The sequence below is a fragment of the Siphateles boraxobius genome, unplaced genomic scaffold, assembly GCF_051911475.1.
Source record: "Siphateles boraxobius isolate OS27281-9 unplaced genomic scaffold, OSU_SipBor_1 8, whole genome shotgun sequence".
NCBI classification, from domain to species: Eukaryota; Metazoa; Chordata; class Actinopteri; order Cypriniformes; family Leuciscidae; genus Siphateles; species Siphateles boraxobius.
In genome coordinates this window covers 16,632,483-16,658,386 of record NW_027509208.1, presented here as the reverse complement: position 1 = coordinate 16,658,386, position 25,904 = coordinate 16,632,483, and the positions used below count along the sequence as shown (strand labels likewise).

General features: G+C 37.4%; 3 protein-coding genes across 3 annotated transcripts; all 3 read right to left on the bottom strand.

The window, feature by feature from the left end:
• Positions 1 to 241: 241 nt before the first annotated feature.
• Positions 242 to 9,261, bottom strand: pcsk9 (proprotein convertase subtilisin/kexin type 9). Its single transcript, XM_077220974.1, has 12 exons — positions 8,838 to 9,261; positions 7,240 to 7,431; positions 6,932 to 7,055; positions 6,573 to 6,706; positions 6,325 to 6,466; positions 4,684 to 4,880; positions 4,416 to 4,599; positions 4,107 to 4,283; positions 2,750 to 2,898; positions 2,456 to 2,618; positions 1,939 to 2,111; positions 242 to 1,293 (listed from the first exon to the last, which is right to left on the bottom strand). The coding sequence occupies exons 1-12, from the start codon at positions 9,012 to 9,014 to the stop codon at positions 1,105 to 1,107; spliced, it is 2,001 nt and encodes a 666-aa protein (XP_077077089.1). The 5' UTR covers positions 9,015 to 9,261; the 3' UTR covers positions 242 to 1,104.
• A 1,969-nt stretch (positions 9,262 to 11,230) lies between these two features.
• Positions 11,231 to 14,051, bottom strand: bsnd (barttin CLCNK type accessory subunit beta). Its single transcript, XM_077219571.1, has 3 exons — positions 13,335 to 14,051; positions 13,146 to 13,207; positions 11,231 to 11,498 (listed from the first exon to the last, which is right to left on the bottom strand). Exons 1-3 carry the CDS (start codon positions 13,509 to 13,511, stop codon positions 11,231 to 11,233), a joined length of 507 nt encoding a protein of 168 aa, XP_077075686.1. The 5' UTR covers positions 13,512 to 14,051.
• A 2,255-nt stretch (positions 14,052 to 16,306) lies between these two features.
• On the bottom strand, positions 16,307 to 24,279 carry LOC143729530 (uncharacterized). Its single transcript, XM_077220834.1, has 3 exons — positions 23,941 to 24,279; positions 23,065 to 23,506; positions 16,307 to 16,519 (listed from the first exon to the last, which is right to left on the bottom strand). Exons 2-3 carry the CDS (start codon positions 23,379 to 23,381, stop codon positions 16,345 to 16,347), a joined length of 492 nt encoding a protein of 163 aa, XP_077076949.1. The 5' UTR covers positions 23,382 to 23,506; positions 23,941 to 24,279; the 3' UTR covers positions 16,307 to 16,344.
• Between the last annotated feature and the right edge of the window lie 1,625 nt (positions 24,280 to 25,904).

Below are 25,904 nucleotides of genomic sequence, written 5' to 3'. Positions count from 1 at the left end.
TATCTCACTAATTCCAGCTCAGCTGCCTAAATCGGTTTTCACTAAAGGAGCCCCATGAGAAACGGTGGAGTTGCAGTTTATATGTACTTAAAGCTTTCATCAAATCTGATCCTCCTTCCTCCAATCAGTCTTTTTTTAACCCTTCCTACACCTGTAGGTGCTGTACCAACCACTCGGCAACTGGGGATTCTTTGATTCACTTCTGCTGCGAGTGTGTAAGATGTGTAAAGGAATCTGTTAATGCATGTTAAGACCACATTTTAATTTGTACATCAGAGTTTGACAATGAAGACATTTGATATAAAAAAGGAAAAACTGGAATGCACAACTTTTCACAGATTGTGTGACATTTGTACGCGTCAAGTCTGAAGTTGATTTTAGACCATTACTCATATAAAGTTTGTATAAAACTTATGTAAAAATATACATTTATAAAAAGAGTTCTATTCTTATAAACAGTGCTCATGCATAATAGTAGATAATGCTCTTCAAAATATAGTACAAATACATCTCGTTCAATTCAGAATGTGTAAATATAAAAATGACTGACTAAATACAATGTTATCAATATTATTATCAGTTACCAATATTGGAGGCTTGTTTATTAGTATTGGTCCATATTTTAAATAAATAGGCCAATATTCTATATGTCATTGTACATGATGGCCTGGCCTCCTCTATTTTTACCTAAGATTACCTTTGCCATCATCCGAGGCTCACTTAAAGTCAATCTTTAAAATCTAATAATTTAATAACACTGGTAAATTTAATATTGAGCAAATCTCAAAATTAATATGAATTATGAACCCTAAATTCACTTATAACAAAATAGAATAAAATCGCCCATAACATAAGTATTGGTCAGAATTGATCAATGCATCCCTATTTAAAATGTGTTTTACAGTTTTGTTTAGGGTGTCTACATTGGTTATGGTTCCACCAGAACCAGTTACAATGCTCTTCTCCATCGTGTAATATTCCATAGTGGCAGAATTGAACTCACTCGTGTCATGCCTCCAACCATTCTATGTGTTATAGCAGTTATGTCCTTGGTTACTTATTTAGAGAAGGGAGGAAAGAGGAACACCCATCCCCGTTATCTCTTCAGTTGTCCCGCGGCTGGTGGGACGGGCGGTGCCTGCAGCAAGTGGCGATGGCGGCAGCTCCTTTATCTCCTCCAGGTGTACGAACTACACAGGTGTTTCCCAAAGCAAATGCCCCATGAGCGACAGAACCACGAGAAAGAGCCTGACAGCCTGTTAGTGTCCAGGACTCCTCGCATGAAACTTCCACCTAAAATAAATAAATGCAGGTTAGTGCTGCTCAGATCCACTAAAGGTTCGGTCATATTAGCAAAATTTTGGCAAAATGTCAATAGTGTAGCGATTGTATGAAGCACAGAAGTCACTTTTGGTCAACAGGGCGATTTCGCATGACCAAATGAACCTGATGCAAAATGTTCACGTCGAAATCTTCCACCCTCGCGTATAACCAGCATACATTCCCATTAAAATGACAGGATTTCACATACGAAAATGAGATGAACAGCAGTAAATTTGACCACACTTTAATTCACCCAAAAGAAATCCATATGAATTGAGTGGTTTAATCCAAGTCTTCTGAAGAGAGACACTTTATTTGATGATTTAATTGGGCTTTTACTTAGACGAACACTGATCGGTAAACATAAATAGAGCACTCAAATATGGTAAACGGAAACTTGAGCATTTATTTTACGATCTCTTTATGATGAGGGTGAGTAATTAATGACTGAATTTTCATTTTTGGGTGAACTAACCCTTTAAGTCATGTTTCAATGAATCCATAGTAGTAAAACAGATTCAGGAGTTAAACTGCCACTTCTATACATGTTAGAAGCTGTGCATTTGTTTTTTGTGTCCACTGAGTCAATGGAAACGTCTTGTGAGAGTAAGTCACCTGCTCGCTGACATCCGTGGGGTCGTGTTCTTTCAGATGACACTCCAGAGAGGACGTGTGGCAGCAGGAGGCATATGACGTTACACCCCTTTTAGCAGGACATGCCCTGCGGCTGCCGTGAAGAGGTCGACCAGAGTCCGATACCTCTCCAGATGAAGAGGAAGAACTGCAGCCTGCAGGGAAAGATGACAGTCGTCACATTCTAGAAACGTGAATAAAAATGTACACAAAGACTATCAAGTTGGCTTTATGATAAGCATAGAGATCTCTATTCAAATAAATTTTCAGCAGTAGTGACAGCAGAAACTTTACTCACTAAGAGAATCATTTCAAAACAAATGCATGAGATTAGAGAATTATGATTTTTCAAACGAAAGAACCTTTTATATAAGACTATTTTCAGAGTGAAATAATTGTCTGATAACCAAAACCCAATACACTTCAACTTCCACTGAACCCAAAACAATCCATTAATTAATCCTAATGAAAAACTCTACAGTGCGAAACCATCTGTCACCTGTCAGCTGGTGTTCTGAGGGACATTCTGCATCTGCGCCTCTCTCGGGACTCTCTATCGTTTGGCACTGAGCTTTATGTCCTGTACAACAGCGCGCTACAGCGAACACACCTTGCCCTCCATTCCCATTGATGGCAACGCACTCTTTCTGCCCATCTCTCACCTGTCAGAAAGGAAATTACTAAACATTACTCTACTTCACTCACTCTCTGGTGCAAGTAGTGACTTGGATCAGGCTGACGGTTTAAACAGTATTTTTTTGAGGATACTGAACAAACTTTCTCTGATAATGACCTCCACTCTTTCTCCAGCTCTCGCTCCGTTATGTGAGAAACTGGAGCAGCTCAGCATCTCTTCACCGTGGCGACAGCGGGTCACAGTTGTGGAGAAACCTGAAGCGCCGGACCTCTCAGACCAAACCGATCTACAGAGCAGATCCTCTCCTGTGAGAAAACACACATGTTGTAGAAATCTCATCAAAAATACACAACAAACTGCATTAAGGCCACCTTTGTGCTTAAAGATATGTTTTGGGCACTTCTATAGTGTTTAAATTAGTCACCCTAAACAACACTAGTCCTAAACTGGTCTACCTGCAAAAGCATCCACCTAAACCAGCCAGGACCAGTAACAGTCTACCAAAAATGGTTTAATACCCTTTAGGAAGTTAAACTCTTCCAAATTGTTCCAGGGAAGAATAAAATGCAATAAATTAACAATTGTATGTACAGTACATGATGAAAGTCACTAATAAACACACAATATGTAAATAAATCAGTAAAACAAAACAAATAACGTTAGAATAATTGTATTAATAAATTATTAATTTACTAATAAATGTTAATAGGATTATTATATATTTGGTCTTAATCTACCCAACGATCTTTTGGCTCTCATATTTCTTCTCGTTAAAAACTCTTTTTTCCATCTTCGTAATAATGCACGTCTTCGATCTTCTCTCACTTAATTCATGCATTCATCACATCGCGTCTGGATTATTGCAATGCTTTATTTCTTGCTCTGCTCAAAAAACTTATTGCAAGATTACAGTATGATCAAAACTCAGCAGCAAGAGTTCTCTCCTCCACCAGGTGTTCTGTTCACATTACTCCTCTGCTTCATGACCTACACTGGCTACTGGCTATTATATGATATTATAAATTCAATGCAGTCTGCTAAAATATATTAAATACAATGTTACATGAAAGTCACTACTAAATATAGTATGTAAATAAAGTAAAACAAAACAATAAATACGTTTTTTTTTTTTGTTAAAGGTTGATATATTATATTATATTATACTATATTATATAAATGCACTGCAGTCTGTAGTATTAAATTAATTAGGGGTTAATATTTATATTAAATATGAATAGGTTATTATATTATTTTATATTTTAGTAGAAACATTTGTTGCAGTCTGGTAATTATAGTATTATTAAATTATTAAAGGTTAATATTAAATATTAAAAAAAGGTTATTATATTACATTATATTATATATTTATTGCAATCTGCTAATTATAGTATTGAAATCATCAGACATCAGACTGTAATATCCATATTATTATAATATATATTATAATTGTCCATATTATTAATAACTGATGTTTGGCAAACCACACTGTTGAAGTTTTCTCGTGAACTCTGACCTGTGAGTGTGGAGGTCGGGTCAGGCAGGGCGACCACCATGTTGGGTGTAGTGAGACGGTGGTCCTGTGGCAGAGACTCTGGGTTCATGACCTGTTTGACTGAATGATAAAGGAGCTGTTGCAGAAGCTCAGCAGAGCTGGAGTTTGGACTCAGATTCAGAAGTACCGCCGCTACACCTGAAAACACACACCGACCAGAACTGGTTATATGGACAGACTGGTCAAATGTACTCTCATCCATCTAATAACACGTACTAATAATAGTGTGCATTAGCGTGTGTGTGTGTGTGTGTGTGTGTGTGTCCTAACCAGCAACATGTGCCGCTGCCTGTGACGTTCCGCTCTTGGTAGTGAAGCAGGTAGAGCAGTCACTGGATGCGCTGATGATGTCATCACCGGGTGCGAACACATCCACGCAGCGCCCCACGTTGGTGCCGGTCTTCCCAGCACTCAACGGCTGGTCAGCAAAATTAACGGCCCCTACTGTTATCACCTGCAGCAGGGGAACGAATGATGTCAAAAGCGATTGCAAATGCTTTCCTGAAGGACTCAACCCATTGTAATCTCAGGTCAGTACCTCAGGCTCTGAGGCTGGTGAGTACAGACAAGCATCATCGTTGTAGTTCCCAGCTGCAGAAATAAGCACTGCGCCAGATTCCACCATTTTCCTGCAGGCAGCGTTGAGTGTGCGACTGAATCCCCCAACAAATGGCAGCAGGAGGATCACAGGTGTGATAGGCTGAGATATCAGAGATGACTGGATATACTCCAGACCTGCAACAGACTTGTGTATTATAGTCTTTAATATTTATTGTTTGTTTGTTTTCCTGCCGGAGCTCCTAATAATTTTCTTGTTTTTCCTTTAATTTATTAATATATAATAGAATAGAATAAAATTTTATTATTTATGTTTTGGTTTACCTGCTAAAGCTGGTAAGACAGACTGAAGACTATAAACTTCAAAAGTTTGGGATCGGTAAGATTTTTTTTTTGTGTGTGTGTTTTTAAAAGAAGTCTCTTCTGCTCACCAAGGCTGCATTTATTTGATTAAAAATACAACAGCAAAAACAAAAACAGTAATATTGTGAAATATTATTACAATTTAAAATAATTGTTTTCTTTAAAAATATTATGAAATGTCATTTATTCCTGTGATGGCAAAGCTGAATTTTCAGTACCATTACTCCAGTCTTCTGTGTCACATGATTCTTCAGAAATCATTCTAATATGAGGATTTGCTGCTCAAGAAACATTTATTATTATTATCATTGTTGAGCATAGTTGTACTTATTTTCAGGATTCTTTGATGAATAGAAAATTAAAAAGAAAAGCATTTATTTGAAATAGAAAGCTTTTGTAACATTATACACATTATAGGGGGCAGTCATGGTGACAGAGTTGGACTGGTGACCCAAAGGTTGCTGGTTCTATTCCAGTACCGGCAGGAATATGACTGAGGTGTCCTTGAGCAAGGCACCTAACCCCCAATCGCTCCCCGGGCGCCACTCAAGGCTGCCCGCTGCTTCGGGTTTGTGTATCCACGTTTGCAGTGTTTGTGTGTTCACTACTCACTACTCTGCTCCTATTGTATGTGCACTTACTTGGATGGTTTAAATGCAGAGGTCATATTCTAAGTATTGGTTACCATACTTGGCCATCAGGATTTACTTTCACTTTCACTAACGGTCAAAAATTTGGGGTCAGTAAGAATTTATTTTAGGAAAGAAATTAATACTTTTAGTCAGCAAGGATGCATTAAATGGATCAAAAGTGACATTAAGAGATTTATACAGTAATGTTACAAAAGATTATATTTCAAATAAATGCTGTTCTTTAGAACTTTCTATTAATGTGACACTGAAGACTGGAGTAATGATGCTGAAAATTCAGCTTTGCATAACAGGAATAGTTTAATTTTAAAATTTTAAAATTTATTTTAAATTAAACTACTATTTTTTGTTTTGTTTTTCGTTTTATCAAATAATGCCTTGATGAGCTTCTTTTAAATACTTTACAAAATCTCACAGATCCCAAAACGTGTGAACAGCAGTGTGTGTGTGTGTGTGTGTGTGTGTGTGTGTGTGTGTGTGTGTGTGTGTGTGTGTGTGTGTGTGTGTGTGTGTGTGTGTGTGTGTGTGTGTGTGATATATATATATCACCACACACACACACATATATATATATATTATTTTTTTGTATTATTTATGTTTTGGTTTACCTGCCAAAGCTCCCGACACGGTACCCTTGCCTTGGCAGTTCAACACTCGGACACTGTTTACACTGGCACCTCGAGCGACACCCGAGTCCCGTCCACTGACCACTCCTGCTATGTGTGTGCCGTGACTGTCACACTGACTTGCCTGTGGGCAGAAGACCGTAGGAAGTGATGGACATACGCTTCTCATTAGCAATTACACAAAAAACTGCACAGTTACCATAAAAAAACATTTAATGACTTTCACCAACCTGTCTGTGAACTCTGACCCCATCCTCCTCTGGCACACTGTTGAAGTCTGTCACAATCACCCTGTCCTCAATCTCACGATGAGTCACCTGAACACTTGTGTCTAAGAGATACACTCCAACCTTTGCGCCGTCATCTGTGTACACACAAGCATGACGGCTCAACAGGTCAAGAACCATACATGGCAAAATACTTGAAGAACAGGAATTGAAGATTCAAGAGATTAAACATTTTATTATCATAAAATCATTTACACAGTGCAGAAAGCAAATCTTTCACTTCAGGTTCTCAGAATATAATTGTAGAATGTCCATTAAAGTGTTTGGGAAAAAGTAGAGTAAGAGAGGAGACTTTAGCTCACTGAGTGGTGAGTATTTTCCAGGCTCATGTTTGTTTTGAAGGATGCGCTGCAGGTTCCATGGGATGCTCTGGGCAAAGATGGAGGAATCCTCTTCAATGTATTCCACATGGGGAAGCTTTACTGCCTGACAAAAAAAAGCGATGGAATGAAAAAAAAAAGACAATAACTGAAGTATTATTTTAATCTCAGTTCAAGTTTTTTTTTTTTCATTACACAATACTGTTCAAACATTCTTAAATATAAAATCTGAACTGAGATATAAAATACAAAACTGAGAGCATTATTGTGTAACAGTGTCTGTAAATTACCATGTGAAGAACATCGCTGCTCATTTTCACCAGAAACCCGTGGATAGCTCCAGAATAAGTCTGCAGTATCTCGATCAGGTATCCGCGTTTCGCTGCTTTTGCGCGGAGCCTGCGCGCGGTGCGCTCCACCTGGTTCACGTGCGTTCCGTTCCGCATCACCACTATATACTGACCCGGCATGCGCCATGCATCCTGAGCGTAAAAAAGATTATGATAGCCTTCTCATTCCAAACGTTCCACACGTACAACAGTAAAAATTAAATAAAAAAAATTGACTTTCTTGGCTTGTGGCAACTGATATTGTCAGGACAACTTGTGAGTGTTTCTACACAGCTAATAAAACATTGTGGGAAGTTTTTTGGCAGTTATATAAAAGGTGGGATGTTACTCGCTTCTGGGACCAGCTGAAAAGTATGTTTTCATTGTTGATAAATAAACGCAGGGCCTATATGTTTCTTTGATATATATCACCTCATCTTAGCATTTTTGATGAATGACTACACTATGTTTAATTTTGTCATTTCATCTGAATACAAACATTTGTGAGATTTTGGTAGTCGAAACAGTTTTTTAATTGATCTAATTTTGTATCTGGAAAATAGTGATACATGGCATTGTATATGTTGAATATCGAAGTTTTTTTGCCTACAGTTATAATCAAAATTAATGAACTCCCATTGCAAATCAGGTTTATTGGCTAAATGTACAGACTTTCAGCTGTTTGCAATGAAAAATCAAACAAAATTAATTGAAATAGCTCAACACAACAAATGTTGCAAGTGGTTTCAAATTCAACTGAAAATGCAACTTTTAATGACTTCTGCAGTCTCAAAATTATTCAACCCCCTGAATAAAATCCCTCACAAATGCACAAATATGGAAAACAGGTGTTGTCTCAAGCACACCTGATGCAACTAATCAAGGGCATCAATTAGTTGCACCAGGTGTGCTTGAGCTAGAACACATGAAATATCTGAACTGGCTTGGGTTTGTTGAGTGTCATGTTTGACTGCATGTTAAAAATATGGTTAAGTCAAAAGAATGGTCCAAAACGTTTAGAGAAGATATGATCGCCCTTCACAAACAAGGAACAGGATACAAAAAAATTCATAGTGTTATGCCTATATTCATACATCAATTTGATGTCCAGTACTGGATATTTGGTCAAATAAAGTGTCCTTATTACACACATTAAATATTAACAAAAATATTGGGGATAAAAATGTGCCTCCTACTTTAGACTAAATATATATGTATACATCTTGTTCATAAGTTTTATTTAGGAAATTAGTCATTTTACATGCATTATTTATCTTGTTTTATTTGATACAATTAATTTAAAAAAATGCATCTTGTAGACATAGTAAAAGCCCTTTGCCTGATTTAAAAGTAAAAAAAAAATAACGTTTCCTTTATAAAAATAATTTCATTTACTTTCATAAAAAGAAGTTAACTGAATTATTGAATTGTGCTTTTTAAAATGCAGCAGTTCCCCCCTAAGCATTCGTTTAAAAAAAAAATCAGTTAAGAGAAATATCGTTTCTAAAGTTAATATCAGGTAATAAGCCCAAACAGTGGTCAGTTAATTTAGCCAGTACCTTGGTGCACCTGTAAAACTGGGCAGATGGCCTGCTCTCTGCTTCAGGCTGGGAGTCATCTTGCAGAATTAGAGACAGGATCATCTCTTCATCCTCAGTGTAGTCTTCATCACTCTCAACCATAACCAGAAGACCCAGAAGTAAACTCAAACAGCACACCGTCACGACGCCTCTCATTCTTGTGGACACTTGTGCTTTTAGGTCAAGAATATAAAATAAGTAGGCTAGCCTAGTTCAAGTGATATTGCTCAAAATGTCCTTTTTTGGATTGTTGTTCGTCATATGGCAAGGCAGAGGTATGAAACAGAGATTTAGAGCTGAAATGTATCCTCATGTCATTTAACATGTCATTTGAATCTCTCTGACTGACTGAACGCAGTGAGGTGGAGCGTGCTGACGTTTCTCTGTGCTTATATCGAACGATGTTCGGTAATAAATACAGCAGTAGAAGAGTCAGATTACAGTCCACCCACACACATATTACACGCTTACTATTCCTGCACAGACATGTAACGTTTGCTGAAATAAAACCTGTAAAATGAAAGTGTCAATGAAGTGGCTACAAAGAGCCTAACAAATAAAGTGAATAGCCTTAAACAATCAATTTAATTTTAGTGAAATTGTATGCATTATTTTTTATTTTTTTAACTAGGCAAAAGGGCTTGTTTAACCTGCGCGCGTTCATATGTCAAAAAGTTGCACGTGTCGATGCTGCTTCACTTTGACCAACTACAGATTCACGTCGTCCTCTGTTGGCCAGATAGTGGTATTGGTGAAGGGCTAAAAGAGTCAAATGAAATCAAATGAAACGTGCAAAACACAATTCAATCCATATTGTCAGAGCAGGTTTTTTAGGCCTGTCTGACAAGTTGACTCATATTGAGTGAGGGGGAAAAAAAACTTTAGAAAAAGGAAGAAAGGAAGAAACCTGAGATGCACCTCACCTGACATTCTGAAATAGTCACCTACATGTTTTTGTTCCCTAGTTTTGTTGCAGTAGCTAGGCCTACTCAAGACTATGAATGCAAGAAGCAGTAGGCCAATAATCTTTGCTTTTAACGAAGCCTGAATGCTTAAAGTCCCCCTGTAGTCAATCATTGTATCCCTTAAAACTCATCTTTGAGCACCAAAATGACATATTTAAATGTTTATTTCCTTGAAAAAAAATCTTCATGCCTTAAAATAGCTTAATGTAACTCTACACCATTGCCTCATTTAGTACACATAGTTTGATGAATATGCAAATTAGCCCCGAGAGATCCACTCATTGACGATCACACGTTGTCCTGATTGGTTACAAGGTGGTCTGTAACGTCAGAAACACCATTTCAAACCGTGTTTTTTAAAACTGTCTTTGGTTTTGTGCAGTGTTAAGGAGAAAATACTCAGCAATGGTGTTGACTAATGCATTTGTACCTAGTTTGTCTTATAGCACATTAAAAACACCACATAGAAATATAAACAACATTAAAAGCTTGATTGCATAAGCCTGGATATTTTGGGGAAGTAAATTTCCATTGAAATATAAACTTTCCGTAACGCTTTCCACAGGTATCCAGGTAAATAAACAAAACAAATTGTTAAATAGTGAGCTCAGTTTTCTGAAACTTGTATATACATTTATCTTTCTGTCCGTTAAGCTTTAATGAATGTCTAGTTCTTACGGTTTCATTTTCGTGATAGATGGTGAGCAGTCGACTCCTTTTTGGCACAAATGAAACCTAGTAAACGGAAAGTCCCCACCATAAAAAACAGAAAAACAAACATGCGTTTTGCACATATGGGTTACTTTGTGGCCCAGATGATTCACATTTCAGTAGGCTCTGCTATACAAGTACTTTTAACTTGCTCAGCAATTATCCCTTTAATTTATCCCTATATAATTTTACTAACAATACTACATTTAAATAATCTACAATCACATATCAATCCAGATATGTTTATTTATTCTGCTGTCCGGTGTGTAAAGGATCTCTTATGATGCACCACAGACAGATATAAAAACTCCACATACCAGAATCCAGGCAGTTCCTCTTTCAGTGTCCTCTGGTCAGAGTCAAGGTCACACGTATGCTATTTTATAACCTAATGTTTAAACTTTTTCCAGCCTTATTTCCTGAGAGTGAAACAATCCTATTGTGACAGTCACTGCCAGACCTTGTGACATTAGCATGCCTAATGTAAAATGTGATGGCATACATTACACACTTAAAGGGCACCTATAATGCAAAATTCTCTTTTATATTGTTTTTGAAAATATTTAGTTTCCGCAGTGTGCATCCACAAACACCTTATTTTGGTAAAAATCCATCCACAGCAGTTAATTTCCATTTAAAGATACACGCAAGAAAACAGCAGTTGTTTAAAAAGTATGACAACATAGTTGTCTGGCACTATTCACTCTCCAGCTCAGATGTAACGTAACATGAGTCTCCCATTTTCCCATAGTACATCTCTCGGCTGGGGTCTGTTCCTGTGGTTCTTCTGTCCGTCAATGGAGTGCTAGAACACGCCAACACACTGGGAGAACTTCGACATGTGTGGAGGACGATGACACGCTCACTGTGTTTGTTCTCAGTTTGGAGTTTTGGATCTGCCGATATTTCTACTTTTTCATCATCACAGAAGCCAGCCAAGGGAGCTCTTATTGGTTTCTGTGGACTGTAACAGGAAAATACATGTTTATGCATTTAATGCAGTTGCATATTATAGTTGGTGCTATTTGAAAAAAAAGTTTTACACATCAAAAAATAAATAGTATTTTTGACGAACACTCAAATGAGATGAAGACTAATAGTTTTCTATTAAAAAGCGTTTTAATAGGATAGCTGGTGCGGGCTACGCACTCAGTGTATTTCGCCATGTTGAAATGACGTGTCGTACAGTATGTCATTCACAAGGTTGAAAGATTTGAAGGAGAAAATCCTGAGTAGTGATATGCTTAAGTTCCTTATTGTTTTGTCGGACAGGTGGGAATTAATTATTGTGTAGACCGCTCTCTAAAACTTATACGAGTAATTTACATAACTGACGAGCATGTTGAACCAGATTGATAGAATCACACGGTCTAACACCATTGTGGTATAGTAAAGTTGTAGGCTACCCTTGTCTCTTTAAGATATTTTACGAAAATAATCTTATCACACAGCATAATTACATTCCCTGGAAGAGGAAAGATTCTCTAAGATTCAATTATCCAGCCGCTTAACCCAGTTACAGAGTGAGTAAATTTAGACTTAATGAGTCTTGATGGGCCCTCAGAAAACACAAACACAGACTCCAGTGTGATGACCGAAAGAGAAGGAAGAGTTCATTGAATTGACTGGATGAATGCGGGTTGTGAAGAGATAATTTACAATACAGTATCTTTCATTCTTAAAGTCATCATGAAACTAAATATATTCCACAAATGATATTCAGATCTGCATCCATTTAGTTAATGTCAAGTTTCATATGATCCAGTCAATTCTCGAGGACAAAACCAAGTCCTTTCCTTATACCTTACGTGCTTTATAGAGGCATTATTGCCAATAAATAACTAAATATTTTGTCTCTATTCTAGAAGATAAATTTACTTGAGAATCACACAAAATATACTTGTTTTCTTGAATTAAGTTTAAGATTCCCAATTAGCAAATGTATCCTTTTAAATACATAATTTGTCAGTGTAGTGAAACTTATTTTTTAGAATTATTCTAATATAATAATTATAATCTATTATAAGTATGTATTGAATCTTGTTTCAAGATATATTCCCTGAAAAGTCTTAAAGGGATAGACACCCAGAAATAAAAATTCCAAACCCATAAGACTTTTGTTCATTTTTGAAACACAAATGAATATATTCTTGATGAAATCTGAGAGATTTCGGTCTCTCCATTGACAGCTGCACAACTACCACTTTGACACATTTGAAAAGTTTATAAAGAGATCATAAAACTTATCAATATGAATTGAGTGATGAATGTTTATGTGAATAAAATGTTTATGTGATATGTGAATAAAAGCCTAATTTCAATCTGTTCATCATATAAAGCAATTAAGTATCTTCAGAATTTTTTGACTAAACCGCTATGATCTCTTTGTAGTTGCGTAAACTGTCAATGGAGGGACAGAAATCTACTCAGATTTCATTAAAAAATATCTTCATTTGTGTTCCTAAGATGAACGAAAGACTTACAGGTTTGGAACGACAGGAGGGTGAGTAATGACAGGATTTTAATTTCTGGGTGAACTATCCCTTTAATATCCTATGCAGTTTATCTAAAATATTTGTTTGTGTTGTCTGTAAAGAGATCTTACTCTAACCTTTTTTCATCCGAGCTTTCAGCCTCACAGAGCTCTTCCTTCTCTGCCAGTATAACGGTCACCTGTTGGACATCGGAAACATTTTTGTAACACACTCTGTCAAATTATATGCACATTATAATCAAAGTAAATGCTAAGAACATAAAATCCATCTATGACCAAACAGTGGGAACAGCCAACTTTCCTTACCCTGGGGTAACACTGACACACCGACCAGACCGTCCCCATGCCCACCATTATCACTCCCATAGCACAGAACGTGACGAACACCTGCGGTTCCTCTACGGAAATCATGAACATACCCAATGCCACAAACGCCATCCCAAGAACAATGAGGCCATAGCGATACGGCTTGTTCTCTGCCATAAAAAAAGCGTAGAGTTCCAGCAGTGGCTAACTAAGTCAACAGAAGAAAGTACCGGTGAGAGTGTGGAGCTTTATGATTGTGAAGGACAGACTGAGAGGGCAGGAGTGACTGACGGGACGCAGGGCCAGTGGAGAACCAAGACACAGATCATTGAACCTGTAATGGGTCTTAGTCAGGTGACCTTCCCCCAGGTAAAGGTTGCATTGACTTAAGCAATCTTACTACATTCCTTTCCAGAATATTAACAAAATATGGTAGAAGTCATATTAACGATATACAAGTACATAGAAAAACATTTAGTTTGATAATATTATTGGTTACCAAATACAAATCAACAATAGAGTTTTCATGTCATGGTGTATTGGTATTTATATGCACACATGTGATAGCCAGGAAATACACAAAGAAAATTATATGTAACTGACAAAACATCACAGAAAATAGACTTATGTTGCATTCTGTTGATATAGTTATAATAAAACACACACAAAACAGAGATAATAGTTTCTGGTAGGCCTGTTAAAGTGACAGTGAATGTGACATTCTTCGTGTGAGAGTGTGAGAGAGATACAGAGAGATAGAGAGAGAGAGAGATACAGAGAGGGAGAGATACAGAGAGAGAGAGAGAGAGAGAGATACAGAGAGAGAGAGAGAGAGGGAGAGAGAGGGAGAGAGAGAGAGAGAGTGTGTGAGAGAGAGAGAGAGAGAGGGAGAGAGAGGGAGAGAGAGGGAGAGAGAGAGAGAGAGTGTGTGAGAGAGAGAGAGAGAGAGAGAGAGAGAGAGAGAGAGAGAGAGAGAGAGAGAGAGAGAGAGAGAGAGAGAGAGAGAGAGAGAGAGAGAGAGAGAGAGAGAGAGAGAGAGAGAGAGAGAGAGAGAGAGAGAGAGAGAGAGAGAGAGAGAGAGAGAGAGAGACATTTCCTCAATCCTGTATTCTACAACATAAAGTAAGCCTACCAAAATAAGATTATATACATTAGAAAATGTTGAAACATGTTCTGGTCATTAAGAAAAATCAAGGCACAATTCAAAATTTGGTTTAGCTTATTGATAAAGAGGTACTCAAAAACAATAAAATTACAACTTATCATCTTTTACAACCTAGACTGATTTTATATCTGGGGTCCCAAAGTCCTCAACAATATACACCACCATTCAAAAGTTTGTGATTTCTGAAGGATCATGTGACACTGAAGACTGGAATAATGATGCTGAAAATACTGCTTTACCATCATAGGAATACATTACAATTTAAAATATATTCAAATAGAAGATGGTTATTTTAAAATAAATGCAGCATTGGTGAGCATAAAAGACTTCTTTTAAAAACATTTAAAAATCTTACAAACCCAAAACTGGAATGGTAGTGTATGTGTAATATTAAATAATAATAATAATAGTCTTTTTTAAATTGATTCCCTTTAAGTTAACCCTATTCAAAATCCATTAGACAGATATTATTGACAATTTCCTCCCTTTTTTTACCAAAGTAGGAATGAACATTTCATTACTTTGACTGGTATCTATATATTCTAGTAACACAGTTTCTGTTTTTGACCCCAGTAAAAACACATTGTAGAGAAATACAAAACAACAAATTAAAGTAAACAAATTAGAAAATCATCAACCTTCAATGGCAAGTAGTTAGTAGGTTAGTAAGTAAGAACTTCTGTAATGGCCTCAGGGTCTCTCAGACCCAAAACAGAACATGAGGATGAAATAAACTGTCTTTATAACTTCTATACTGTGATTTACTGTCAGTTCATTTAAATGCGTTTTCTATTTGTATTTTCTATTCCAGTATCCTCATACATAGCTATGAAAAAGTAAAAGAAAAGAAAGAAATAATAGGGATGCACAAAATCTGAAGTCATTGTTACCAGTTATCAGCCATAAAAAAACATCACTTTTTTTACTTGGTAAAACAGGCTGCTATATATATTTTTTAGCCTAATAATGGGACTCCACATTATTTCTAGTTGGATTACCAATTTTTAAACATATAAAAGTTGGCCATGTGCATGTATCATTTCTTTATTCTGATGGCTTATAAAATTAGCTTACAAATCTTTTGTGACTGTAAGATAAGATACTGTAATTCTCCCTATTTTAAAAGCAGTTTTCCACAGTTTACGACATTTGGAGTCAGTGAGGACTTTGGTTATTGGTTTCAAAACATAAAAAATGTATCAGTTATCACATAGGCCAAAATTGCCATATCAGTGCATCCCTAAGAAATAGGAAACTTGCATGTTCAGTCAAGCTACATATAAAAAAGAGCAATATGTCCATAGCATTAGTACCAAAATTGAGAAACTGTAGTTTGTTGTTACTCAAGGCACTTCATTTTCAGAACAGATTAGAGATAGAAATAAAGCTGCACGATATATTGGTTATCTGTAGATATTACTAATGTTATCTTATTTATCAACCAATATTAGGTATTCACTTGTGAACTTGTTTCCCTTTTAGATTTAGATTACTTTTGCTGTCTGTATCTAAAAATATCTTAAAGGGATAGAGGTATACAAAAATATAACCCTTAAGTGCATCACCTCTAGTCGAGTGCATGCAGAGCTGTGACTTCATGAATAAAATAAGTTACATTACTTTTTGACATTCTTTAGCAGATCTAAAAATGAAAACTTATCCTTCTTCCATACCGCACAATGTTTTGATGCCTTCATTCGGTTGTAGAATTTAAAAGTATTTAGCTTTTGGTGAGTTTTTATATATATATATATATATATATATATATATATATATATATATATATATATATATATATATATATACATACATACACATATATAGTACGGATTTTGATTTCTGTCATTATAGCTGGTTCAAAGCTGTAGTGGTCTTCATAACGGTCTCATAGGATGGCGGCGGCTCCATTTGCCAGGGAGGGGGTGTTGCAGGTTGGCTCTGTGAATTGGCGTCTGAGGTGGGAGGCACTTGGACTGTAATTTGATCCTCTGCCGTAGCCCTCCGGATCCGATCCAGCCTCCTGGGGAAAGGGAAGAGCAGAATACCTGCATCACAATACAGTTATATGGCTTAATTAATATACTGCAAAGGCCCCGATATACTCACAGCAAAGTTCTTTTTTATTCTTTGCTTAAAAAAAGAAGGGGTAAAGTTTGAAATACCTTTGTAGTGGGGTTTAGATAGATATGTGCTGAACACTTTCCTCTCAATACCATAATAAATACAACAAAAAAAATTACGGCGGTAAGAAACTGTAGTTAAAGTCTCCTGTAGTCAATCATTTTATCCCTTAAACTCATCACCAAAATTACATATTTGAAGTTTTTTCCTTGAAAAAAAATCTTCATGCCTTAAAATAGCTTGAATGTAACTCTACACCCTTGCCTCATTTAGTATATGCGGTTCTATTAATATTGAAATTACCCCCGCCTCCACTCACTCACACCGGCTCAGAGATCCACTCGTTGACGTGATTGGTTACAAGGTAGTTTGTGACGTCAAAAACACCAGCAATTTGAAACCGTGTTTTTGAGATCGTAAGGAGAAAATACTCAGAAATGGTGTTGACTTATGCTTTTGTTCCTGTTTTGTCTTAAAGTATATTTAAAAACACCACATATATAGACGTATAAACAACATTAAAGGGTAACTAAACACTAAAACATTTTTTTAGATAATGATTTGTAAGAATGGAGCTTCATAAATGCTGTTCATTGATTCGAGTTCATTTTGTGGCATTTGGGTTTAAAGTGTTTTAATTCTACAATATATGTTGTAAAACGTCTGAGTGCTGCCCTCTTTAGGTTGAACGGTGGCTACTGCAGTTGAATTTTCCTATTGGAAGTTGTGGTACCCTCTGACGTCAGAGGGTACCAGCTAACCACGCCCTTGCCTACAGAGAGATGCGTCTCAGGCGCACGCCCCCCCTCCGCTGGCCTCTGCCCACTTTTATAGCATTTTTCAAATATTGCCAGTGTGTGGATTCAGGCTCTGACCAGGGGTTTAGTTACCCTTTAAAAGCTTGATTTTCACCACAGGGGGACTTTAAGAAAGCATCTGATACTTTATACAATTGATTGCTTTCAAGTGGGGCTGCACGATTAAGTGTAATTAACATGAAATCGCGCTTAAAATGATTTGGCTTAGTGCGATTATGAAATCGCAAAGGCTGAGATCATTTTGTATGCGCAGCTTGTCTTGATGTATGGCTCTGTAAACGCTGCTCCATCTAAAAGCACTGTGAGTTTGAGTCACTTATAACGTGCATTTGAAAAAGCAACACGAAATTCCCAAACATGAGAAGCATTTATGAACCTCTTGTCCAACAAAAGACAACATTTAATAACATGTTTTTACTCCAAACCCACTTCATAACGTCAGTTGAGTGTTTGAAAACATCCTTCTGTGAGATGATGTGGCTTCTTACACAGAATAAGGCACACAACATATTATTTCATAGTATTATATACAGTGATAAAGGCTATGTCGATTAGCACTGAAGTATAAATATACTTTATTATCATGAAAATACCCGAGAAGGCTTGAAGAACTCCGATAAACCATATATTGTCCTAGTCGTGTGTTTATTAGTCATGTTTAATCAAAGCATTTCAAACTTCTGTTTATTCAGCTACAGACAGTAAGAAGCCCTTAAGGATTTCCTGGAATGATGTGCGTTATCTACTTACTTCTGCAGGGGATATTTGGAGTTTATGCACGAGAGCACCCTCTGGCTTTTACTGACAAGCTGCGCATAAAATAATTGCCAAATCGCGTGCGGTTTAATTTCGTTGGGCCTAATCGTGCAGCCCTTTTTTAAAGCAAGCAGCTTTACAGTATTAAGCATGAAAAACAGTGTCAGTGTCGCTTTCAATTAGAATTACAACTAAGTTCTACTATAAAGCACCTCTACAGTGTGTTCATGTTTTTACTCTCGTCTGACCTTGAAGGACTGAACGGAAGAAATGAGTCGGAGATTATTTCCTCGAAGGCGGCGCCTCGCAGCCACACCTTCTCATTATTTAATCACCACCGACCAATGGTAGGTCGAGCGAACTTTTCCAGAAAATTCGCTTTGGTGAGTGGTTTCGTATTCCCAAAACAAATTCCAAACGAAGTTCATTTTGGCCTAATTTTTGTTTATAATGATGTCACAACAGTTCGTTCTTCAATTTGACTTAAAGGGTTAGTTCACCTAAAAAAATGAAAATTCTGTCATTAATTACCTACCCTCATGTTGTTCCGACCTCTTTCGTTCATCTTCGGAACACAAATTAAGATATTTTTCATGAAATCTGAAATAGTCCAAGTGATTACAGTGGCTCAACACCTTAAGTTTATCAAGCAACGAGAATACTTTTTGTGCGCAAAAAACAACAAAAATAACGACTTTATTCAACTATCCATTTTCTTCTGTGTGGGCCTCTGAGGTGAGTTCTTGAAAGAACCACAACCCTTGCACGAGAACTGAGAAGATGCATAGATGGGTTTTGATGTAGTGTTTAAAATGGCTCTAAAGTGTGCATTTCCTGGATGACCGAATCGTGAGAAACCAACAAGAAAGCGTAAAAGTGCCTTACCAATGCCAGAAAATGAATGGCTTACCTTTCACACTTTCCCATCAAATGATCGTGAGCGTCGACTTCTCAGTTCTCGTGCATGAGTCATGGTGCTTTCGAGAACTCACGTCAGAGGCCCACACGGAAGAAAAGGAATAGTTGAATAAAGTCGTTATTTTGCGCACAAAAAGTATTCTCGTCGCTTGATAAACTTAAGGTTGAGCCACTATAGTCACTTGGACTATTTTAACAATGCCTTTACTAACTTTTCTGGGCCGGCAGATGCAATTACCTAGCAGCCTGTGAAGGAGTGATCCAGCTCTCAGATTTCATCAAAAATATCTTAATTTGTGTTCCGAAGAAGAACGAAAGTCTTACGGGGTTGGAACAACATGAGGGTGAGTAATTACTGACAGAATTTTCATCTTTAGGTGAACTAACCCTTTAAGGTACATTGGGGCTTTAATTAGCAATTAATCTGGCCATTTATGTTAAAGCATTATGGAAACAACATTCATTTCAGAAGGAAACCAAATAATCTGAAATCCCGTAGTTTGTGCTTGCAATTCTTTTTTATAAGTGAATCCAACTTGAAGTTCAAACCAAAGACTGAGCGTTTACCATCATTCTCTTAAAACTATTGTACTTCAGATGCCAAAAAGACAAGGGGTGGGGATAAGGGGGGGACCCCAAGGCACTTATTTGATGGCTTCAGCATGTTGCAAGAAACAAAAATCTCTTCCTCTTGAGCCCTCCCTCCTCATTGTTTCTGGGCTAGTGTACAATGGTGACTGCTTTCTGTTAACATTTATAGTCCTGATCATGCGGTCAGAATGAACCGCTCTGCTCCCTTTGATTCTCCTATCTTCCACAGCATGATTCTCCAAACAAAAAAAACCCATAAATATATTTAAATATAAACTGAGAGATCATTATTAAGTACCAGCAACTTACTAGTTTGTAAATGGCATCTCTCTCTCTCTCTCTCTCTCTCTCTCTCTCTCTCTCTCTCTCTCTCTCTCTCTCTCTCTCTCTCTCTCTCTCTCTCTCTCTCTCTCTCTCTCTCTCTCTCTCTCTCTCTCTCTCTCTCTCTCTCTCTCTCTCTCTCTCTCTCTCTCTCTCTCTCTCTCTCTCTCTCTCTCTCTCTCTCTCTCTCTCTCTCTCTCTCTCTCTCTCTCTCTCTCTCTCTCTCTCTCTCTCTCTCTCTCTCTCTCTCTCTCTCTCTCTCTCTCTCTCTCTCTCTCTCTCTCTCTCTCTCTCTCTCTCTCTACTGAAAGAATTTGGCGGCTAGCAGCTGTTCAGTCTTCACTTGGTCTGTAAACATTACCTTGCCTTAACATTTTCTCTCAGTTTCTCCATTAATTACATTACGATTGAATTTTGTTAAGCGCTGAAACGTTGAAAACGTTTTCTTGACAAAAGGGAGTCAGTTTAAACACTTAAACTAATTACTGTAATCCACAACGATATTACATAGAAAACACTGTTGTGCTGAGCTGTCCTTCACCACAGAATGGCACCCAAACAAATCTAAATTAAAGCTTAAGTATGCAATTTCAGCATTACTAGTGTCACCAAACAAATTGCAAAAATGCTCAACAAACAATGAGGAATGTTTTTTCTTCCAAGTATTGATAAAGGCATGTTGGATATATGGTTCCTCGATCTTGCTATAAGAGGAAAATGTAAACCTTGCCTTCCAAGTAGTACATCATGCAATGAAAATGAATGTAAGACATGAGTTGCAGACGCATCATTTCTACCATCTAACCGTGCCAGACTGTTTCACTGTTTTCACTGCTGACCTACTTCTATAATCAGAACATTTGTTACTTCTGCTTAACTTTGGCTTTCAAACTAAGAGTGGTCCGAGAAGAGACAGAGCACCGTCTTAGTTTGCATATTTTTTTATCAACTGAAAGCCAGAGAAATTCTGAGTGTATACAAAAACCCCAATCAGATTATTATTTTTCAGCATTCTTGTTTCACAACTGATGTTTAACATCGTTCAGCAGTCATACTAGTGTGTGCAAAACAAAACACCATTATAACTATTGTTCATAATGAAGCAAAAGTCAGTAAACTAACCACCTAATGTCCCATAGGCTTTATGCCAAACGTCACATGAACAAACGGGAAAACAGGTCTCAGTGCATCCGCTTGTTGGAGACAGTGTTAAGAGCAGTACGAACTGGCACGGATATCTGTGGACTTTTCTAAGGTAATCAGCTAACCTAGCTAGTTCTTTTTATTGTTGCCGTTTTATTCTATTTAAATATGTAAATGTAAGTGAGAAGACGAAAAATTAAAAAAACTTTAAGATATCAATCTGTGTTTTTGATGGATCGGTTATGCTCATCTTTGCTCGCTCCTTTGAAGATATCTTGAGTAAAACGGCTCTATATTTAACAAAGCACATAAAAAAGACCTGAACCGGAAGCGATGCGTCCTGTTTTAAAGGATATGGAAGTTTGTTGCACACAGCCCCAATTATTGCAACAAAACAAATTTGGGTTAGCGCAGGGGGTCTCTCTATGATGTGGGTCTCTCTATCCTAACTTTTTTTTATGTATATATATACAGTGATGTGAATAAGTTAGGACACCCATGCTAAAGTTGCCTAAAAAGAGGAATAAAAAATCATCTTTTGGAAATTGATCTTAATGCCTTAATTAGTAAAATTTGGAAACACCAATTTTCTTTGTGTACGAATAATGTATCATAAATAAATGTTCTTCCTGAAAATACAGGGTGCATAAGTCAGGACACCCCTATGTTAAACTCCCATAGAGTCAGGTAGATTTTTATTTTTAAAGGCCAGTTATTTCATGGATCCAGGATAAAGTTCCCTTGGCCTTTGGCATTAAAATATCCCACATCATCACATTCCCTTCACAACACCTAGAGATTGGCATGGGGTACTTTCCATAAGATCATCTTTCAATGCAAATCAAACCAACTATTAGGCTAACTGAAATAAAACCATGCCAATCTCTAGGTATGGTAAAGGGTGTGTGATGATGTGGGGATATTTTAAATCCAAAGGCCAAGGGAACTTTATCAGGATGCAAATTATCCTGGATCCATGAAATAACTGGCCTTTAAAAATTAAAATCTGCCTGACTCTATGGGAATTTAACATAGGGGTGTCCTGACTTATTGGCCTGTATTTTAAGGAAGAACATTTATTTATTTATGATACATTATTCATTCACAAAGAAAACTGGTGTCCTTAAAGGTTGGATTTTTCCTCATGTTTTAAATTAAGGCATTAAGATCAATTTCCAAAAGATGATGTTTTATTCCTCTTTTTAGGCAACTTTAACATGGGTGTCCTAACTTATTCACATCACTGTATGTATATATATATATATATATATATAGTTTCTTCTTCATTATGACATAAGGACAGCTGTACCAACCTGACATTGTTCATGTTGTGCATTCGAAAAATATCCAAATGAATACTAATTCAGGTATAAAAAACATGCTCATCACAGCAGTCAACTTGACTAGTATGAACTGCATTTTTTTATGTTTTTAATTTTTGAATAAATTGAAAAATACAACAAAAAATGAGTACTATGAAGTTGATAATTGTGGGTTCCGGAATCTTGACCTCGCAAAACAACTGATTATTTATGTTCTGATTTTGGTATTTTGCATTTATAAAACATAAGGCTGGACTACACTACAACAATTTACAGTCTGCACGAGGCAATGCTAGTTGTCAAAAGTCAGAGGCAGTAGGCAGATATTAAAATCTGTTCCGATTTTAAAAGTCATGTAGTGTATTCGAGCCTTGAGCCTCTCTGTTTATATTGTATCTATTCACAGAGTTCCGGAAACTTGATTTGACAATTACATACTCCATGACACCCATCCATTTTGAATACATAAGCCACAACTTTGGCTAAACCCTTGGTTCTCTTTATTTGCACTCATCAGTTTGCTTCATAATGATAGCCTATTTGTGTGTGACATTGGTGTAACATTTGCGTCTTACCTCTGCACCGCAATGGCTTGATGGTGGGTGTAACGGGTGCCCGTTCGAGGGTGTAGAAGGAAGTGACCCGGCACTGCTACATGACTGGATTTGATGACCATGCAGAAGGCACGGATGAGGATCAAGAGGCCTAGACTCACTATGGCCACGCCAATGAGAACACTGTAAAACTGCATGGTAATGAAGAGCACTATGCCTGTAATCACAACCAAGATCCCCAAAGAAACTTGCCATCTGTACTGGAAGGACATGCTGTTTCTTCTGACTACACCATCACTAGTAGGCTCGTTGTCTTCCACCCTTGTAACACAGTGCATGTGTGTATGAGAGTTTGAGTATGAGCTTCAAGTCGTGTTGCACAAAAAGTACAGCACAAAAAGTCAGTCCAGCCCTGGTGTCAGTTCATATCCTCGGAGATCCAAGAAGGAGATTGCAGACCATCCTACACAGAGCAGAAAAAAAGAGTGAACATTACACTACATGCATCGCAGATAGAAAATATACCACAGTAGTGTAAAAAACAACAACAACAATAATAATGTGCTTCATGTGGTAACATCTGCTTTGAAGAAGTCAACATATATATTTTAATGTGACAGAATACAATTGACTCCATTAGTTGGACTATAATGCCACTGTAAGGGTTAAAGTAAAAATAGATCCTTCCGAATTGCATTTTCCCTATCAAATGAACACAATATTACAGTCTCATCAGAACAAGAGGTAGTCTAGAACTGAAATGGCATTAAGCTACTATAGACCAATATGATGAGTTAATATTGTTTTCTTTTCTTTTTTCAGTCTAATGTGTAACAAAAAAAAATCAGAACTAGCTACTGAGTTTTTCCAGTTTTATCATTAAAATATATCTAGTACCTTGTCGGGTTGACGCAGTCCGGCGTGCGTTTGTTTTGACCGTGAAGTTGAACATCAGTGGATGAGTGTAAAGGTTTCTTCTAATGAACTGTCTTCAACATCTGTCTGCACGTACTGAATGAGCGTCCAGCTCTGCTTGTCATTATACTCAACGAGGATAATCATTTCCACCGAGCTCTTCACTTTACCACGGAAATCGCGACTCAGCCAGTCATTTCCTTAAAGAATGCTTGATGGAAAATCTAATTGTTCCCACAGTCATCGCTGTCGGTAGATATGCCATCTGTTTGAGTCCCTGCGGTCATTTAAACGTGAAAAGGAAGTGGCAGAATTTATGGGCGGAGGGTTGATGCCTCTCTGGGCGTTGTCCGATTCGTGAATCGTTCTTTTAATTTGAATCGTTTTAATGATTCGTGTGAGCCGGGTCACTAAACCGGTTCATGAACGGATAAGAGAGAGATTTTAAATCTTCCCCTAAACACTCAATCACGTTAGTCCACTGATGATGTTAATTTGAAGGAGTGGATGAAAACGGAGCCAATTCGGACAGCTGCCCTGTCCCAAATGGCATTAGACAGATGCTTATTTAAATGATGTATTCTAATAATACATGTTCCATTTGAACTAAGATTACAATTTTAACACATAATGAAAATGTGCGTGAGTTTCAAATGAATTTACAGGTTTAAATATTCATACTACGTTTATGACTCAGTAGCATAAAGCGATGACATTCGGTTCTATTTATTTAATGAATCATCGTAGTATTCAACGCGCTATAATTAGTCAGATAATATGTGAAATGATGAATGGGATGGTCTACGGACTCGTAGACTCAGCGACAGCGAGCATGCGCAATTTAAGTCCACGAGACCGAAAGTCCACATGAAGTGTCAAGTCAAGTCAAGTCACCTTTATTTATATAGCGCTTTTTACAATACAGATTGTATCAAAGCAGCTTCACAGTCATAACATGAAAATAATATAACAGAGTTTGTTTCTAAAAGAAAATTGCGTCAACGTCCAGATCAATAATATTATTGAATATTAAATGTCCCCAACTAAGCAAGCCAAAAGACAGGCAACAGTGGCAAGGAACCAAAACTCCATCAGGTGACAGAATGGAGAAAAAAACCTTGGGAGAAACCAGACACAGTCGGAGGGCCAGTTCTCCTCTGGCCAAAGGAACAGTGCATGATTTCTGATTCGGGCAGCATTACAAGTCAGATTGGATCGGAACATTTAGAATATTTATCCATTTCCATCTTTTGGAAGTCCAAGTAATCACGCCGGTGTTGAGACGAGTTGTTGAGGATCAGTGCCGTCCACCATAGAGGGTCCATATCGCCGGTGTTGAGTCGTCTCTTCACAGGCTTTGTGATTGGGGTATCTGAAGTCTCCGTGAAAGGCTGGATACAAACTGGAGCTGACGAACGACGTTCGTCAGAAAAGCAAATAACAGCAGAAAAGCAAAAAGGGAAAATAATTAGCGTAGCTGCTTTTCATAATGATTTCCATAACACGGGCGTAAATGATAAAAAACATGAAGACAGTGATTCTTGCGTCCCAGAGTCACCCCCCTCCGTCCCCCACTCAACTCAGCCCTGCTTACTGACCTCTACATCCCTCCTGCTGCTGAGACCTAACCAATCTCCCCGCAACCCAACCATACGCGCCGACCCGTTTGACTAAGGCTGTCGAGCCCCAGTGTCGTCGTTAAAGCAGGTTCAGTGGCAACGGTTCCGTATGGCATACCCCTACCGCAAAACACAATCTACCCAACCACCCGCCATTCACGCAATATACACAGGAACGTAATGACTGTAAATACTATGCAACCTATACAAATAACCTACAGACTCTTCAAGTTTTATAATATTAAATGCATTTGATCTGATTCAGCAGTGGTATAAAAGGTAAGCATTATGTAAATGCTTGGCTAAAGAGATGCGTCTTTAATCTAG